This window comes from Electrophorus electricus, chromosome 12 (genome assembly GCF_013358815.1).
Source record: "Electrophorus electricus isolate fEleEle1 chromosome 12, fEleEle1.pri, whole genome shotgun sequence".
Taxonomy (NCBI): Eukaryota; Metazoa; Chordata; class Actinopteri; order Gymnotiformes; family Gymnotidae; genus Electrophorus; species Electrophorus electricus.
Genome location: NC_049546.1, coordinates 12,279,867 through 12,300,049, shown reverse-complemented (window position 1 = coordinate 12,300,049; position 20,183 = coordinate 12,279,867). Strand labels below are relative to the sequence as shown.

The 20,183-nt window shown below is 42.8% G+C and overlaps 1 protein-coding gene across 4 annotated transcripts in view; it reads left to right on the top strand.

The window, feature by feature from the left end:
- Positions 1–332: 332 nt before the first annotated feature.
- Positions 333–20,183, top strand: part of LOC113574201 (connector enhancer of kinase suppressor of ras 2-like) — a 53,423-nt gene continuing 33,572 nt past the window's right edge. For all 4 annotated transcript variants that reach the window (XM_035532372.1, XM_035532373.1, XM_035532371.1 and 1 more), the window contains exons 1-2: positions 333–650; positions 11,417–11,580. In XM_035532372.1, the coding sequence (XP_035388265.1) occupies positions 587–650; positions 11,417–11,580 (228 nt within the window). In that variant the 5' untranslated portion in view covers positions 333–586. The remainder of the gene's footprint in view (positions 651–11,416; positions 11,581–20,183) is intronic.

Below are 20,183 nucleotides of genomic sequence, written 5' to 3'. Positions count from 1 at the left end.
TCTCTAACTATACGGGTTAGGGCTATTGTCTAATCTGAAGCAGATTCATATCCTAAATCTGAATTAATTCATTTTCAAGTATTTTTTTATTTAGGTAACCAGTTACCAAGCGGATAAATACCGAGTGATTTAACGTTGCATATTGCACGCGGGCTACTTTATTTTGTTTGTTTGCTTGTAGACTAGGGATTGTTGGTGTTGCTGCATCATTCTTTTTCCTTACTTGGCGGCTCATGGAGTGATGCTGCAGCGTGTCGGAGAGAAAGGGAGGGGTTGCTACACTTGTTCGCGCTGAACGACCTCACTCCTCTACAGTGGGCTATAGCCGAGAGCTTTGGCTGGCGCGGAGGGAGTGAGCTGGACTGCACTAGCATCCATAGGTAGCAGAGCGTGCGCGTGTGGATTGCACCACCGCATCCTGTTCATAGAAGCTTCAATAAGCTATCCTCTCTGAATGACAGCTTTCTGCCACGCTCAAACTCAGCGTTCTCTACCGGCTTACCAATGCGACTACTAATTCCACCCCATCCAGTGAGAACGGTTTGTTTGCTTTGGTATTAATTCAGAAGAAGCTGTGACATCGATTATGGCACTGGTAATGGAACCTATAAGTAAATGGAATCCCAAGCAAGTGCTTGACTGGATGAAAGGTAAAATGCCTGTATTTTTTCTGAATGAAATGATTAAGTGTAGCTCTTGATAAAAGATAAAAAAACCCCTGCAACATTCTCTGCCTGGCTGTAAATTAAAATGACACACCATGCATGCATTCTATGTTTTTATGTCATGAAGTCATCAAGTCAATAGATGAGGGTTAAAATAAGCATTTTTTCTTTTTGCACAGACAATAATATTTATGGTTTGCCAGTAAAACCCAGCTTTGCTTGTGCACATTTAAGCCTTTTCTGCCTGTTTGGTGTGATATCATATCACAGTATTGAAAAGTCTTACATTGCTACGCTTTTACTATGTGTGTCTTGTCAGGTAATTGTGTGACACCCCACCATAGTTTAGGAGCAATGTCAATATATTGTCATCACTTTAGTTAGGTTTAAAGCGTCCAATTACAACCTCAGCAATAATATTAAGCTAAGACTAGCACCATGGACAGCTCATGGTTATGTTTTTATTAAATAGTTGAGCCCTTATGAAGAACTATTGCCAGTTTACAAAGCAGCAGCACAGCCTCAAAGCTAAGCATATGTGTGATGTAATGTGTATTACTATACTCATTCTGTCACATTGAATTTAATTACTTAATGAAACTGTTTTTTGAGCGTGAATGAGAATTAGCTGCTCACCACAAGATAAAATACAGTGCTTCTTTTCTTTAGGCATTTATTTGTCCGATTTGATAACACTAATGTGAATGAGATGGAATTTAAAGCTTTCGGTTCCCTCGTTTAATAGTGATTCATAGTGGTCTGTGCAGACCACCAGTAGTGAAGTTCACATGTCAGAATATCTTTAACTATCATGTACAGAAGAAAAATAATTGAAGCAAATGCAGTAATCGGTCATGTAAGCCACTGTAGAATTCAGAGTATGTGGTAGGTCTGTACGATCTGCTCCTTTACTCTGTGCAGTATCTGCCTAAATGTTAGATTCTGCTGCACTTATGAAAAAGAAGACCATCATTATCAGAAGGAGTGACTCATGATATGTAAACCAGTGAAGGTGTACTGACGTGACTCATACTCAGTGAGATACTGGTGAGTTAGGGCTTCATCTTTGAAACTGCCTGACAGAAGACCATTGTTTCCTATCTCATGTAACAGCTGAACACTGATGAATGATTTCCAGTGGTTACCCATGTCAATAACTAATTATGCTCATCAAAAATATCAGCAGCTCCCAAATTTAAGTTGGGTCAGTTATGACCATATTGGTGTTTTTCTTTCTCACCAAGCCCATGCATCATGATATAATGTCTTTTGCGGTATCCTATGTATCATGTATGTTTTAGGCAAGCGAATAGAGCATTGTATAAGCGTCTCAAGAAGACTGCGAGTGGTTAACATTGTATTTCAGTCCTGTCTTGATTGTTGTTGGGGCATTACAGAAGTAGTAGATACATAAGAGACTCTTGAGTCAAATCAGGCAGATGAGATTCTGTTAGTGCTTTCGTTGTTTGTGGTATTAATTTTTGGTGCTTTTTCTGGGCTGTCAGCTCTGTTCAGAGACCACTTCAGGGTTCGGGGCAGCATAATGAAGTTGCACTCCTAAAACTGGAGATGCAATCAGGGCTAAGTGCGGGGTCAGGGGGTTCTGCTGAAAAGCTTCTGGATGTCCCTGTTTCATATTCATAATGCAAATCCACTCCTTTGCCCACCCCTGCATGTTACCGATTCTATTGTGTAAGCAAATGACTGCTATTGTGTAAACAGCGTGACAACTGGGGCTTTGGGGAGCGACCTGCAGCACTTGTGTACCTTGAAACGCTGGACCCGACAAAACTGCAGCCATAAATGGGGTCGGTCGTCTCCATGGCAACCTTGCCCGGATCCCACACTGGACGCAGGAGAGCGGCATGTTGTGCTCGCATTAGAGATCCCCACTCCTCCACTCCCACCTTTCTATGCTGAAGCTTCGATGTGACGTGGTGTGTGGTGGGGGAGGGAGCGCTCCTGATGGGGCTGGGTGGATGCGCAGGCGCTGGCACAAGGCTGCTCGTGGGTTCCAAGTGCCTCTCTTAGGGGAACGATGGGGCTTTGAAAAGTATGAACCGCCGGGTTTGTTTGATCCAGTGGAGCATTGAGGAGCATCGCTTCAATTGGATTAATGAGCCATGTGCCTGAGCATGTGCTACATAATGCAATAAACAGGTATTACATTATTTAGGCTTCACACTTGGACAATAAACAGGTATTGCATTATGTAGGCTTTGCACTTGGACAAGAGGGCTGAAGCTTGCATGCATGTTTGTGTCTGTGTGTTTGTGTGTGTATGCGTGACACAAACAGATGGAGTCTTAACATAAGGATCAAAAAACACGGGCATTTTCACTTCCATAGAAATTCACAGATTACCTTGCCATTGTCTGTTTTCACTGGCAAGATGCCTCAGCGCTTAAAATGTAGCTGCCAAGCAAATCTACTCCAAAGCTACTAATGTCAGCTTTTTCCATGAAGATGTACTCAGTTTGCCTGCTGCCCATTTTTTCCATCATAGTAGGTGAGAAATTAAGTGCTACATAATACACTGCAACAGCACCATATTGAAATTAATGTTTCAAAGTGCATGCTGTGAATTTTAGAACAGAAAAGTGATAATGGAGTGTTGAAAGATGCTGCGCCACATATATGGAGCTCTAGGTGCAAGAAAACCTGCAGTAGTAGCCTGAAGAAAGATATGTTGAAGCTCTCCTTGCTTTTTTTCCAACTTTGGACATAGTGGAATCATAAACCATACACAGCAAGATATATGTTTACAGACTACTGCTTTAAAAAGCCTGCCTTATTACTGAGTACCTGTCAGGTGTTATACATATATTATCAGCTCAGTTATCACCACCATTTAGGCCTCGTTCTCCAGCTATACTTCACCTTAGAATGCTAAGACAACTAACAAGGAAGTAAAGTAAGATATTACCTATATTCAAATGAGGCAATTAGATATATGCAAATGAGCCAAGCTAGTTGGTCCAAACTAGCCATAATGCACAGTTAGCCATATAAGCATATTTATGTGAAGTATTCCATTAATTAGGCAATGCAAATACAAGCTTATGGTGTAGTGACATGGAAAGCAAGGGGAAATCATCTAAAGGCGTTTCACACAAAGGGTGATTACAGCATTCATCAGTGGCCGGAGTCATGATTTTTCTATTGATCCCATGGCCTGATCTCTATATTTATCTCCCCAAAATCTCCCACCATGTTTATCAGTGCCTCTCATCTTCATTACCGCTGTCTTCTCCTTGAGACCGTGCTTATGTAAATGAGTGTTTATCTATGGAAATCTGTGTCTGCCCATCAGAATATTTTAGCAGGGAGGCATGCAAGAACACTGCTGTGAGAGAGCTGGGTTTAAATAGTCTTTTTTCTGCTGATCTCTCAAACATTAAAAGCTTTTGAGAGGCAACGACAACACTATAATTACACAGCCACATAAAGAAATACAGTATGTCCCTTTACAATGCTCTTGTTTTAGCCGTTTCTGACTTGGACTATATATAGATGCGTGGTTGGCCAGACATATGCATCATACATTTACTGTACAGAGAGAATGAATATAACAATCAATCTATATCAAATTCAGAATGTATGTAACAATTTATCTATATCAGCCTAATAAAATTCACAATGTCATGGGGCGCTATTTAAAAGTGTGCTTTGTGACAGTTTTGCTTTGACACATTTTGTAGTTGGAAAGAAAATCTAATGCACCTTCCCATCACCCCATTATGTTTTTTCTCTTACAGTCAGTGGGGTTCCATAAACGCAGAACCCTAGTGTTGCTATGGTATTGCGCTAGCTTATTGATCTGGACCACCTAATTTCATGTAGTTGTTGGCTGCTCATAGCAAATCTCTATCTCAAGCTCAAGCTTCTCATTCTCAGCACCTTCTCCTCATAAACCCAAGTTTGATCGCGCTTGTTCCAAAACAACATCTGGCGATTTTACCACCCATTGTTCGCCCCGTGACACAGCCCCCAGCACTCTGCTTCAAGTCGCCCTCCATCAGGATCCCCCTCATCACAGATGAGTCCCAAGTCCACGCCTTGCCGCTCTGGAGCACTGCTTTGGGTGCACTGTTCTTAATCAGCTGGTCAGCATCATTAACTGCCAATAGGCCCTCACTTACTAAGGCTTTCAAGAAAATTAAAACAAACAAACAAACTAACTCACTTAGTTGTGGTTGTGTCTTTCCTGGTGATGCTCTGCCAGGTGTACAGTGGAGCTGTTTTGGGTTTGTGTTCAGGGCATTGGTCTTCAGTCTTGTCATTAGTAAGTGAGATGCATATCGCCCTCCAGGTGGAATGACTGACCTGCCACTAAAGAACATTTCACTTTCACTCTGAAACACTCCATAGTTGTTATAGCAGTATGTAATATATTTTAAATGAAAACATTGTATTACTAATTTTATGTATTAATAATATTTCAGCATGCCAATTGGGCAGTATTTATGAATGTAGTTTCTTCAGCATTGAATGCAACCTAATCATGCACATATAAAATTGTTTCATATTTGTACTTGAATTATCTTGTTTTTGCATTGAAATATTTGCATCCAAATTGTTGTGTTTTATAGCATTGTATTAAATCAAGTTATATTGCATTTCTCAGTCTAGTTTCAGCACTGACTCTTGTTCAGGCAGTATCTCAGTTAAAAGGTATTTTTGGACTCTAATCTCTTTATATCAGATAACCGTATTTTTCTGAGACAACTAACGCACTTTTATAAATTGCTCTGGATAAGTGCTAAATGCCAAAAATGTAAATATGAACGTCCATTATAAAGACTCGTAACCAAGTGAATTTAGGCCACTCAAATACCATTTAAATATATTATATCTTCACGTATGTATTGACCTGAGATTGAATGAACATTGTTTCAGTGAAAAAAATCATGATATGTTATATCTGAACAGGAAATAACTGCAATATGATACAATACATAAATATATGTAACAATATTCTCCCACAAGCACAATAAAGGATCTTTGCTGGTTTGCTTAGAGGAAGTTGCAGGCTCAGGAAGCTTGTAAAGGATATAGCTGTTTACCAGTGTTTTTTATAAGGTACCCCAAAATAGCTGTTATCAATAGCTTTTGTCTATGTAGAGGCATTTTTTGGATTTCTCGATCTATATTCGCCCTGTCTGTACTTTGTGGCAGTTATCCGATAGCCCAGCGTCCCACATCGATCCAGTCTCGCGTTTACAGGCGTATGCAGTTTACCAGCAAGTTGAGCGGGCCAGCGGAGGAGTGCGTGAGCCTAACGCTGGCTCCCCTCACTCTGGACAACTGTCCTGGCCTGTCCAAAAACAAATAATTGCCACTATTTACTAGCCTACATGAAATGAACTCAACAACATACCAACCCGCCATGTGCCTGTGGTGAGCGAGTGACTCATCCGACTCGCTCACAGCCGTGCAGTGCAATGTTTGTTTGCTTTAGTGACTGATAGGAAGCCTCTTGCCAAGTGTTTGATCTCAGAGTCTGGCCGACTGCACCGTAGCAGACTTCACCGACACCGTAATATTAGCGAGTGTAAGGTGGAATCTCCAAAGGACATTTCAGTGTCCCAAACATATTAACCAGGATCAGTGATGAGTGAACGAGAGAGGATGGTTGCCAGGAAGCCATCAGACAAAGTTACATCTGTTGGTTATATTGTCTAATTGGGGGTATCCATGGTAGCTTGGTATAATGATGAGAGATACTTTTTGGCTGCTGCAGCAGCAAGCTTCATAGTGTAAACAATCTGGGTTCTCTCTTTGAAGTTGTTTTGATGCAATGCTTCCATAATGAAATAGCTTATTTCTGCACTGGTTGGATGGCATCCTTTTTAAAGAGGAGCTATCATGTCTCATCATAAAGCCCCGCGATGCTAATTGTCTAATTCCCCACACTGTTCAGTATTCGGATACAGACAGACCCACATCTTGAGACATATGCTTAATGCATATTTTTACTAAATCAGCGCCTCCACTCAGGACCTGGGCACATAGTTTAGCACGTAATGAGGGCTGAGAGAGAGAGAGAGAGAGAGAGAGAGAGAGAGAGAGAGAGAGAGAGAGAGAGAGAGAGAGAGAGAGTGAGAGCTGTAAGATACGGTCATTATCTCTGTTTAATCAGAGACACTGTATTTCACATTCACTACTGGAAAGGTTCATAAAATTTGCCAAAGCAGTGGTTCATATTCACCTTTTAATCTAGTTCCAGTCAATAATTAACTCACTGTGATTTGGGATTTACTGTACATGTACATATAGTGTATAGGCATATCTACTGCATATCTGCTGGATCTGCTGCACATAGTGTTTTGAAAAGATCCTTCCAATGGTCCGGTTAATATCAGAACAGAAGCATATAAATCAGACAATATAGATCAGACAGTCCTACACTGTAACTCCAGTGCTTCATTACAGTTGCAACAAGCTATACACATATCTGTACAGAGATGTACACACACACACACACACACACACACACACACACACACACACAAACAATGGTACACAGGTCCTCCTTGAAAAAACAGAAGAGCCCCTGCATCAGCGCTAAGCACTGCTTCCTACCTTCTCAACTGGATTCGTGACAAAATTGGCTGACTGAAAGCAAAGTGAAGCCCTCAGGGTGTGCGTCTTGGGCCGAGGGACAACACAGGCAGCCAGTATACTCCGACCACAGCCCACAAGGGGGATGGAAAATCCGTTAGTCACACTTCCAATTAAAACACTGCTAGAGACTAGTATAAATGCAGGACAGGGAAACCCATGTAGAATTAGGTGACATCACAAATGCACACACTTCTCAAGGCTGATGTTGTTTGATAGAGCAGGCAGTCATTAGGCCCTGAGGTAAAAGAACTTCAGCTCAGCTAGTTCTCTTAAAATCTGGGTAAGATCACTAGGTTAGCAGTGGAAAGTATCCAGACTAGTGAGCCAGATGATTTTTAATACTGTAAAAAGACAATATCCAGACTAATGAGGAAACTAACTTCCACTGTTAATCTAACAGAACACTGCACAGAAACTGTATGTTAGATGATTATTTTCAAAATCACTATATCCATTCAGTGACATATATGACAGTAAATATATGTAGCCAAGGGAAACATTTAACATACTTTGAATTTTTTAGGCAGGTGGATGCGCTTGGTCATATCAAATAACAAGCTTGTGAGAAATAATTGAGAACTGAGAAACACTAGAAGCTGACTCGCCATGCTCAGCTTTAGCGCTGAGCTGTCCGGAATCTGGATGTAATTCCAGCATTGCTGATGCATTAGAATGAGCTAACCTTCTTTTGTCATATCCTACCTAACCTCTGCAACACGTCTTTCTCTTGAGTGCCACTTCCCTCTTTTAGAATGGCGAATGTCAAATTAGCGAGGAAAATGGAGAGGTGACACGATAGATGAACTCATCTCAGTCGGAATCGTACGCAGTCACTCTCAGACAAAGCTTGAGAGGCACAGATGATGTCCTTTTATTTTACAGAGCCTGCCTGCCTTGATGTCGAGTTGTGGTGTCGAACTGAAGTGCTGTTTTTTGTCTGAAGAGTTGGGTAGGGATGTTAGCCCTGACCCAAAATGTGTGGGGGGCTGGGAGGTGCAATTTTCATGGCACACCACAAGCTTTCCCTTATGGGCTTTAACAGGAGTGAATAGATGGCTGGATTTATCCACGCAATCACCGGAGATGCTGTGAAAGTAGGTCACAGCTATTGCACGCACACGCTGGAAAGCAGGATCAAGATCGTGGCCTCTTTGATTCTCTATTCATTATGTCCTTCTAGAACTGCTCGGTGGTACAGTGAGAGATCAGCATGCTTGAAATTGTGTTTGCCATTTGGTCGAGGTAGTGCTACAGGTGTGTGGGGATAATTACTAGCTTGAGAGGTGACCACGCAAATGGTCAAGGGAGAGAAGAAACCAACCAAACAAACAAAATGACACGAAGTGGCAAATCTGCAGTTTTCAGTTGGAGTTTGAATGGCATCAATCCTGAGGTATTCTGCAGCTGAGCAGAAACTTTCTCTTAGGGTGAAGAGTAATGATATTAGTTTTATATTTTTCTCTGCCTCTTTTAATTCTTAATTAATTTCTCAGAGAAATGGGCAGTCAGTTCTGGCAGTAGGAATGTTTTCAAAGATAGTAGTAGGAAATCACATGACTTCCAATCTTTGTTAGAGAAATTACAGTGTTTTAATCCTCTCTCAATTACTGGATTACTGAAACATACACAAGAATAAACAATGCATCCAAAAACAATCTCAAAAAATGCCTTTATCTGTTTTTACTGAGCTTTCCAGGCTGAGATAATCTTATTCTGGATGTCATCTTGCCATAACAACCTTTAAAGGAGCAAAGCAAAGAATAAAAAACAAACAAAAGCTACAAGGGCAATGTATTACAAAAGCAATACTCTTTTCAAGTTCTGTAAGACCACAGAGCTGCACAGTTTAGTGTCCCCCCTCCCTTCTGCACAGTACCCTGACACTAGGTACTCAGCTCCCCTGGAGCTTGCCCAGACACGCGTTGTTGTCCAGTTCCGGGGCGGCAGAACTACGCAGCCGTGATATTGTATGGCGCTTTCATGTCTCTGGCAGGGGCTGGATGTGGGGAGTGCAGTGTTTAGAGCCCTTTATAGGACCTGCAGCTGCTGCAGCTGATTGAAGTAACGAACACAGCCCCTCCATTCACGCAAGGTCCAGCTCCTGCATGTGACCCACTCACATGAACGCCTTGCAATAGCAAATGAGTTCAAAAGACTCCCACAGCCCTCACTGAACTCAGGTGGCCCTGGGAGGCGGCCAAGGGCTCTTCATACATGATAATGGCTCCGAAAAGACCTAGGCCATGAATCATGCACAAGACATGGGTGTGCATGATTTGTCCATTCAATGGTTCCACAAACCCAGTTTGTGGAAGAATCTGGAAGAATCAGATCTGCCCGCACTGCGGTGAGCTTGAATGTCAGTGTAGAGCATGCTCTAACCAGTGCAGGGAACATCAGGGCCCTTAGTCATCAAAGACGGCCTGTACCCACACCAAAGTGAAGTTCCAGAAATGTCCTCATGGTTGTCATCCTAACAAGCTCAGACTAGATAAAGTGTTTTTTTATTTGTCCTTCTCAAATAGTGATAAAGAACGCATGAAAGTAGAAGTTATTTAGGTCAGAAGTAGTGTCAAAAATATAAATAAGTTTTTTTCTATGAGAACAATAGGGGTGTGGCTTGGTAGTCCCAGGAGGGTAGGGAGGAGCATATAGCTGCCGACGCCCAAATCCAGCAACCACATCCTAAGGTTGGATAGAGGAAAGTTATTCTTAATAAAGGCACAGGCCAGGGGACATCTGTAGCAGTAGTGTTATCAAATCTCATTCTTCTGAGAAGCCAGTCAAGCCAGGGGTATCTATATGTGTGACAGCATCTGGCATGCTTTCTAACATTTTGATTGCGTATGTGCTTGAGGCCATAATGCGTGCCCAGCTATATAAGCTTTTGGCTCCCTGCCACATGATATTTTGGTGAAATGCCAAATAGAACTGCAAAATAAAAAGGAAAAAAAAGGAAAAACCTTGGATGTTTAAGTCAGCTCAAATGCTAATTCTACTGTAATAACAAGCTCTTGCATGGTCCACCTACTGACCACTGGTCTGCGCTTGGCTGGTGTAGAAAAAGCTGGCATAGAAGCTTGAATAGAAAAGCCACAGTGCCCTGCCCATCCTCTCCCTCAGCAAAACATGTCGTTGCAGGATGTATCTTTTCCATGGTGGCACGGACAGATGTTCCTGCTTCTCACACGGCCTCGTGCTCTAAGTACAGTTGGTCAAGTGGCACCAAAACCAGTTTTTCAGGCACGTGTGAGGATGGAAGGTCAGCTGATGCAGTAAGACTGCCGTTCCTGTCAGTGTCCGGCTCAATTCTCATCTGGCACCAGCGCTATTTCCAGCAGGGGCTTCCTCCGCTGTTGGGAAAAGAGAGACAGGCGTTTACTGACCAATGGTTTATTTAGCATGCCTGGGTGTCACTGTATGATCATATTATAGTTTTGGGAGGAACACCTGCTATGGGATTTGCAGGAGAGAAATAAGGAATTAATTTAGCTACTGTTTACACAAGCCCTCACTCCCCAGTGCTGTGTTAACTCTTAACATTGTTTCCAGTTGGACATAAACAAAAGCCATAGGTGTTAATTCAGTACTGCAGCTGTTAATTCACCGCTGGGATTTTTGCTATGCTGCCCCTCAGAGTCTCTCCCTTTTCCTCTCAGAAAAAGAATCGCTATTAGCGGAAATAGTTAGTAGAGCACTGCATATCTAAAAATAATACCACCACACTACTACAGGATGTAATAGCAGTTTTATTAGAAACAGAAATGGAGGAAAAGAGAATGATAGTTTCTTTTTTTTGGCTCAGGGCTATCTTTGCTGATGGTGTTGATTTGAGCTTGTGTGTGATAGCGAACTACATACTTGGACTCACGGTCTCTGCACAAAGTGGTCGTTTATATAAAAGCACTTTTCATCACATACATGTCCATGCATCAGATAAACAAAAAGCAAAAAAAGCACAGAAGTATCATGAAGCAATCTGTGTGCCACTAGGGAATCCTTAAGCCCTGAATGTGTGTGTGTTTCTCTGTATGTGTGTGTCGGTGTGGGTTTGTGTGGGTACATGCGTCTGTGTGTGGGTGCATGTATCCGTGTGTGTGTGCGCACATGTATGTGTCCACCAGGCCTGGACGACTGCCTGCAGCAGTACATTAAGAACTTCGAGAGGGAGAAGATCAGTGGTGAGCAGCTTCTTCACATCACACACCAGGAGCTGGAGGAGCTCGGTGTCACACGCATAGGCCACCAAGAGCTCATCCTGGAAGCTGTGGACCTCCTGTGTGCGCTTGTAAGCTACTTTTGTCCCTCCTTTAGACATCTCGCCTTCCTCTAATTGCCAACACAAACATGTAAACATGACCATGCTTCTCTAAGTCATTACTTGTGTGACGATTGTATGCTTCAAAGTGGCTGGTACATATAGTATTGATCAGTGCTATTTACTATACTGTCACCCACACTGCAGTTTCTAACTTTGCGCAAACACCAGAATAAGATATCAATAATCTGAAAGGTTATTCACACAAGAGAAAAAAAAGCGCAAAATTTAAAATGCGTACAAATGAGCCTGCTGAGTAAACAAACTGCGTCCCACAGAGACTTGGATATGAGGCTGGGCTCTCTGCTGCCTGATTAGAGCATTCCACGTTACCACAAAGGTCACAAGGCTAGCATGGTGCATTAGAGGAGTGGTGCTGAAGCCTACCTTCTCTGAGCATAAAGTTCTGCATGAAGACCAAACACACAACAGCAGCTCCTGAGTAATGTCAAAGTCACGTTAGACTATGCAATGGAGGGGACGATAATGGAGACATTTTGCTCCATGCTAGCCACTGGCTGTCACTGACAGGAATCAGCGCGGATGTCAGCGGCCCCGCGGCTCAGTGTAGTGGCGAAATGAAGCCAGCTCCACTGGGACTGGCCCTCGAGGGCCACCATGTGAAATGGAGCAATGAGAGTGAAACCATGGGTAACTGGAAATGACATGGGCAGGCATGTGGAAAGCCACTGCTTAAATGCCTTCCGCCAACCCTACTCAAACCAAATCTCGATTTCTTAAAAAAAAAGTGATCTTGATTGGTTTACTTCAGTTAGCATAGTAATTACATAATAAACATGTATTGCTCCCAACACAGCAAAAGTAGAACAAAGAGTGGCAGCAGTTCTAAAACACACTGGCAGAATGGGAGCGTTAGGCTGGAAAGAGAAACAGGTGAGAAGATATGTGGTCTTTCAGAAACGGGGTCAGACAGAAGTTTTCATGGGCTTCTGTAATGACCGCTTGCTTAGAGATGGAGGCCAAAGCTTCGGTGCTCCTCGGCACCTCAGGCAGGGGGAGTGCCTTTACAAGCAGTGAAGGAGGACAGGCAGGCCTATGATTCATGATCTGAGCTTTTGTCATTGGGGATGCATCTGTTCGCAATCAAGGACACTGCACTCTCTCTCGCTCTCGCTCTCTCTCTCTCTCTCTCTCTCTCTCTCTCTCTCTCTCTCTTTCTGAGTGAGACAACTCTTTATCTTCACCCAAATTTCCTTTCCTCACTGTCATTTACTTCAGACTTCAGCTTGGCTCTTACGTAGCCCTGTGTGTAAGGGGCACAGTAGGTCCCCTCATGACTCCAGTGGGGAAGGGTAGGACAACACATAGTGTCACATTTGCCCTGGGGACCTTGGGCATTAACTCCAGGCCGCTCTGATTCACAGCTGCTCAAGGGACTGCCTGTTTATTCCTTTAAATGTTGGACATTCGCGTAAGGCAATGAGCTAGCATTGATGTTTTAAACGAGGTGAACCCTTGCGCGCATGACCGGGGTGAAACTGGGCTTCGCTCTGGCTGCTTTTAGGTAGCTGCCATGTCTGCTCCATGGACCCCAGCCTCTCGCCCATCTGTGCTGGGTGCTGTGGCGAGCCACTGGCTGCCCTGGCACTGGCATTGCATCACTTTGGCAGCCTGGCAAACATGAGTAATGACTGCGCCGAGGCCAGCTGTGGAGGGAGCGAGGGGAGATGGAGAGAGAGCGAGCAAGAGATGGAGAGAGAGTGAAAGACAGACAGAGACACAGATGCAGCCATTCAAAGAGGAAGGACACTGGAGCTGACGTAATGCAGGCATGTGACATAGCGGCAGGGAACACATGCGCACATGCACGTGCCATGAAGCATAATCCAGTGACGTTCACTTGTCATTGTTGGAAGTATTATTAAATGTGGGCATTTTTAAAATGCTGTTAAGTATCTGCTGACACAATACAGCTATATATATATATATATATATATATATATATATATATATATATATATATATATATATATATATATATATATATATATATATATATATATATATATATATATATGTGGATCCCTGGTCTGATATTTGATGCATTGAAAGCAACTGCTGTAGCAGCTTCTAGAAGTAGAGCAAGGTTATTTGGCTGGCACAGTGGCACACTTAAATATTATTAAGGCAAAGTCTCTTTTTTAATGGAAGCCTTGCCTTTACTGGTATTTTTCTAGACTGCACTTTTGGAGTGCAAATACTATTATCTCAGCATCCAGCTGACTATTGATGACATAAAGCCACCTGTATGAGATAAAAATGGACGAAACAAGTATAGGAAAAAAAACCCTGCTTTTATAAATAATAATATTCAATCATAGTAAGCTTTACTTATGTCATTTTAATTTGCTGTGGCTCTACTGATCCAAGGAAATAAATGAGAAGAAAATATTTAAATTATTGTTGTTGGTGGTAATATGGAATCTTGTAATTGCAAAAACTACTTTGCAGTACATGCAGTTTAATGCCTTGGTGGTCAGGCTTGCAATATCCCTATCTGTAAAATACTTGCTATACTGTTTATAGGCTAATATATGTGTTGAATTCTTTAAAAAAAATTCAGTGTAGAAAATCTGAGGCAGGGAAGAGCTGGCCTGCCACGGACTCACACAAAGAGGTGTCTGGGAGCCAGGCAGAGCTGGCCTGCCCTGGACTCGCCCAGACAGGTGTCCAGGAGCAAGGCAAAGCTAGCCTGCCCTGGACTCTCCCAGAGAGGTGTCCGAGAGTGGGGCAGACCTGGCCTGCCCTGAACTCGGCCAGAGAGGTGTGCAGAAGCCAGGCAGAGCTGGCCATTGTCGGGGATTAGAGCATTAGGAAGTGTTAGAGAGGACTTTTAACACTCCGCCCCCGGCTGTGTACCGGCCTCTGAGTCTGTGTCTCCCTACTTCGGAGAAGCACTATTGTAGCTATTGACTCTCCTCCCTGGCATTCAGGTGTGTGTGTGTGTGTGTGTGTAAATATGAGTCTATGTGTGTGAGAGTTTATATGTGTGTGAGTGTGTATGTGCATGTGTGTGTGTGTGTGTGTGTGTGTGTGTGTGTGTGTGTGTGTGTGTGCGTGTGTGTGTGTGTGTGTGTGTGCGCGTGTGTATGGGCCAGGGCTCAGGGAATGGGGTGGGTGGTGATGGAGAGAATGCCTGTTATCTCGGCTTCGCACACGGCTGGTGGATTAGTGCCCACTCAGTGCATTGTGTGCTGCTCTCTGGCTCAGACCATCTGAGCATCCCTGTGCCAGCTTGGCTTGGCTGTCACGACCTGGCTGGCGCGACCAGAGTGGCGCGCAGGCGCATATGCGGTGTCTGGCCTCTGACAAGCATGGATGACAGTAGTGGGTTCAGGGTACAGAGCTCCTGTGATGGGTGTAATCTAGATGAGGCCATAATATCTGGCCAGCCTGTGGCTGCATGGAGAAAAGGGTTTTAGTGATAATTACATAATTGTTCACTGGCTAAGCAGCTTTATGCCACATCAATGAGTCTTCTGTTATGCTTCACTATATAAGACTGTGATTTGATAGCTGTGCTCAGCGCCGCATGATTCCATTGGCTATTTTGTGTTGAGCTGCTCTAAATGTGGGGGGAAATCAATATGAAAAAGGGTCAAAACCCCATCCATTCTAGAGCAGCTTTTACCAGGCAAATATGGCATTATAAGGGGCTTTAATGTCTATATTGGGTGCAATTAAACGTGGCAAGGGATGGTCACCATGGCAACAAGCCGAACAGACCCTGGATGTTGGGGAAAGCTCAGGCGTTTGGGAGGGGAATTTCTTAAATGCCTACTGGCATTTCTTTCAGGCAGTGTACTAATTATTGATTGGAGCTTTAATATGCATGCGTCCTGATTCCACATTGATATGTTAGCTAGCTAGACTTAACTGTTCACATACACACACACATGCAGGCACACACACACACACACACACACACACACACACACGCACACATACTTACTTGGACTGCAGAACCCTGACCCAGTTGTGGATATGAACAAGGTTCCTCTTGCACTTTCCGCACCAGCAGCAGCATTGCATCTTTCTTGACAGGCAAAACCTCCTTCTCCTGTATCTTGTCCTGTTATACTTATTAGGAAAATGTTCTGCAGACAGTATATGAAACAGTGCTGACAAACTGAAATGAAACTGAAATATTTATTGTGAATATTAAATTAGAATGTTGAATAAGGAAACATTCATTAATATACAACAATGGCAAAAATATACCCACCACACCAAACCATTTTCCTAATGATGGAATCTAGTGCAACTGAATATAAATAATTATTATGTCTACGTAACAGATTTGAGAAAATGAAACCTAGCATTAATGTACTGACAAGAAATAGGTATGTGTGTGCTACAAAGACTGAAGGCAGCCACCCTACCCAGGACTCAAACCCAGGTCTGACAGGAGTTAAACATGATCTCTGACCACTGGACCAAAGCACCAGCTCCTTGCCTCACCCGCCAGAGCACTCATTTAGCCTTTCTAAGTGACAGTCTCAGTCACAGCATGCTCCCCTTTGGAGGGGGCAGTTCCCATCACAATGCTTTCACCTCCAGGGAGTGTTCCCTGTGCATGACACTGTCCACATGTCCCTCTACACACAACCGCCTATTCCTTTAGGACCACACCCATGCCCCCCATCAGGGGTCCTCACATTGGACTACACCATCCCCTCACACCAGGTTCATCAACCTGGGGCACACTCCCAGTTGCCTCACTGCCATCCCACTTCTGTGTGTGTGTGTGTGTGTGTGTGTGTGTGTGGGTGTGGGTGTGCTTGTCAGTGGCACAGCACCAGAGTAAGCAGAGCCATCTCTCTGTCATGGCAGGTTGTCAGTGAACACTGGTGCCTGTCTGATAGGACATGGCTCCAGGCATCCAAGGTGGTAGCACATAGTGGGGCTCTGTGTGTCTGTGGGATGTTCCTTGCCTGCTTGCTGTCTTCCCCCGGTTCTCTCTAATGTGGCATGCCTTCTCCTTAATGGGACAGGAGACAAACGAGAGTGTGTGTGCTTCTGAGAGTGCTTCACTTCTTCGTACACCACACTGGACCCACGGGTGGGGTGTCTCGGTCTTCACCAGTGGTTGCCACATTTATTCATTTACTGTCACAGCAAGTGAATATAAATGTAGCCCTGACAGTGGCAAAACTGCCTTAGATTGCTTGAAGATGAACAGATTTACTTCATGGCTCTTCAGTGAAAACTGTCTTTCCTTTTCACCAAGAAAAGAATATATATTCTTTTTTTTTTTTTTACAAACTAGGAAACGGCTTCCCATTCACCTGTGCATGTGCCAGCCTGTTGGAGGTAGAGCACACAGACTGTGTTCACAAAGCTCTCTGTAAACCAAGGGAATTTGTGTTACCATTCCCTGGTATGAAACTTTAAACAGTGTAAAAGCCCACAGAGAGAATGTATGCAAATCCTGTGCCATGAAAACCTGCACAGAACAGCCAGATGCCTTTTTCACCAGTGTTTTCAAGCTCTGACTGTTTCTGCCTATTGTCCAATTGCGCCTTCAAAGGACTTGCATATCTTCTATGCCAGTGGTATAGAAAGGTAAGATGCCTTAATGACTCAATCCTGGGGTGATGTTTCTTTTCTGCACTTGTGATGTGGTTTGGAGGTGGCAGTGTCTCATGGCAGTTACCTCATTCCCGGTTCCTTGGAGACCCTGCAGTTTGCTTACCATGTAACACCATCTCTCTAATACTCCTCAGTGCCCTTGATCATCTGGACACACACTCAACTGTCCACACATTCATAAGGAAATAAGGAAACACTCACACATACACACGCACACACACACACACACACACACACACACACACACACACGTACACACACACACACACGTATATACACTCACACACGTAGCTCTGTCTCCAGTACAAGTTTTCATTCCCAGCTGGTTTCTGAATTCTTGTCCACCACCATCTGCAGCTTGATACTGGGTTTGCTGGCAGGCAGATATCAAATGGAAGAGCAAGAAATGTGCTCCCTCTCAATTCTGAACAGCACTCTTTGTTTGCACTGCAACATGAAACAACATACTTTATCAAATTTGCCAGTGATAATAAACTACTTGCAATGACATGGTGAATCACACAGGCTGATCATCACTTATGGGCCAGTGTCCAAATGTTTGGGTGCATATCTCTGAGCAACTGCTTTGCCTAGAACCTTCATGCAGACATCAACACTACTGAATAGCTGCTATAGATCCTTCCCTTTTTTTTTTTACATCTGGAGGTAGTAGGAATGTAAACGGCAGATATAGGTGCATATCAATCTCTGTCCAGGGTAAGAATGCTGACCTGGGATCAGTCCTGCTTTTACACTCTAATGACTAAAGTGATATGGACACAGGCAACCAGATCCTTCAACAGCTCTGATGCATCAGCTGCACTCTTGGGCCACTTAATGTAACTGTTCTCCACAGGGAATTTCCCACATAGTTAATGTGTGTTGCTTTGGAACAAAGCATGAGATAAATGTAACTATTCTGTTGCACTATGGTCCTGGAGGAACATTATTTCATTTTTGCTGTGTACTTGTATATAGCTGAAATGACATTAAAGCCTTTTGAACCTTGAACCTTGAACCTAAATGGAAGCACTTGAGAGAGCAAGGTCATGTAAGACTGTAAGGTATGAAAAGACAGCATTCAAGATTCCGTATTGTCAGATATGACACTTGACAGCTCGATAATATGGGTGGTTTCAGACTCACTTCATTCTTGTAACTGCAAAACTAAATTTTATATCTCATATTAGTTTCATAGTAGTTTCTGAATAACTCATAGCATTGACTGAAAAATATGCCAAAAAATTAATAACTTTACTATAAGCCCTGAGTTTAATTGGCTAATGCATTAGTCTCACAGATAATATGAAATAAATTAGAATAAATGCTTCTTTGATGTTTGTACATACTATTACTATGAACTCCTTAAAACAAGACAATGGAATATACATTCTACACTATAATTGAACAATACAATGGAAAGGACATTTTACACTATAACATTTACAAAACGTAACTTTCACATTTTATATTAATTGTCCAAAAGTGGTCATCTGCACAGTGCTAGAACACTATGGTCTACCCATTATCACAAACTTGTGCATGACGTTGGCTCAGAGCTGACCTGCTGCTGATAGATGTGCTATCTCAGTGTGTTTCATTATGGCCTGATAACTCTTAATGAAGGCTGTGTTGATTAATGAGCTGAGGTCACACTGAGGACTGAACACTGCAGGTTTAGGGATGAGACCAGCAGGCCTTCACCACACACCTAGCACAAGGTCGAAGAGTTTTGGTTCCACATCTAAATCTACTAGTATGGAGATAATATGATACAATTCAGTATGTCACTGAATAGGGATGCAGCAAAAAGGTTCAATGTTCAATGATACTAGCGGGGGATATATTTATATATGTTATATATGTTATATATGTTATATACATTGTCAGTCACAGTTGATAAGGTTAATTGGGGCAGGGAAAATTCAACTCATGAAAGTCCTCCAGTTCGATAACGTGATTATTTCTTGCCTACCAAAAACTAGAACATCACTCTTGATTAATAACTAAGGTATGTTTATTGAGTAGAGATAGGAGAACATAGATAAAAATAATTGATTAAGATTTTAGTAATGACTAGAAGTACTGATTTGTACAATTGTCTTCAACAATTGTCTAGACCAAATGTAGCAAACAAAATCACCAATTAAATAAACACACACTAGATTTGTGGAGGACCAAGTGGCTAATAAATAATAAATAAACCACTGTTATAGCACTGAGAGAGTGTGTCTGTTTTAACCTGGCATTGTTGGTTCGAAAGTGCACGTGCCATGAAGGTGAAAGATGATGAAATGACCAGGCTTCTTGGACCAAGGGATTGGATCTCTGGAGCTGGCTCATACAGGGAGTCATAGGTCTTTCGTGCCTTTCCAAAGCATGAGATTTGCGCAATGGAACTCCAGTCTTAATCAACACAACCAGGCGAGTTACCTGATATAACCTGTGATGAGCAAATTCTGACAAACACAAGCCAATGATAAGAAATCAGCAAACCAACAAACATGAGATTTGAGTCTTTCTAACCTCTTAGTGAGAGGCTATTGACTTAGTTCAAAATAAAAATTTGAGTCTTCATTTTGCCTCACTGTTGGAGGGGGTGAAGACCACCCTTCCGTGGATCTTCCTCTGTTTCACACCTTGTACTAGACTGAAAAGGAGGTCGAACCTGTCAGGTATATGTTGGGGGACAGGGCACGCCTTGGTTCATGCATATTCAATAGCCTTTGTTCTCAAGGTTATTGTGGGAAAAATATGGGAAAAATATTCCTGCAGGACATACAGGAATACAAAAGATCCACCAAAAATCATTTAAATGACGGAAAATCATACATTTACTACCAATTTCTACCACCTGGCTTTAGAATGAAGTTTGTAAAACAAACCCTAGGATGGGTGAAGCAATTGGATATTCAACTTAATTGCTTTCCTATTTTCTAGAAGTTACAAACTACTGACAT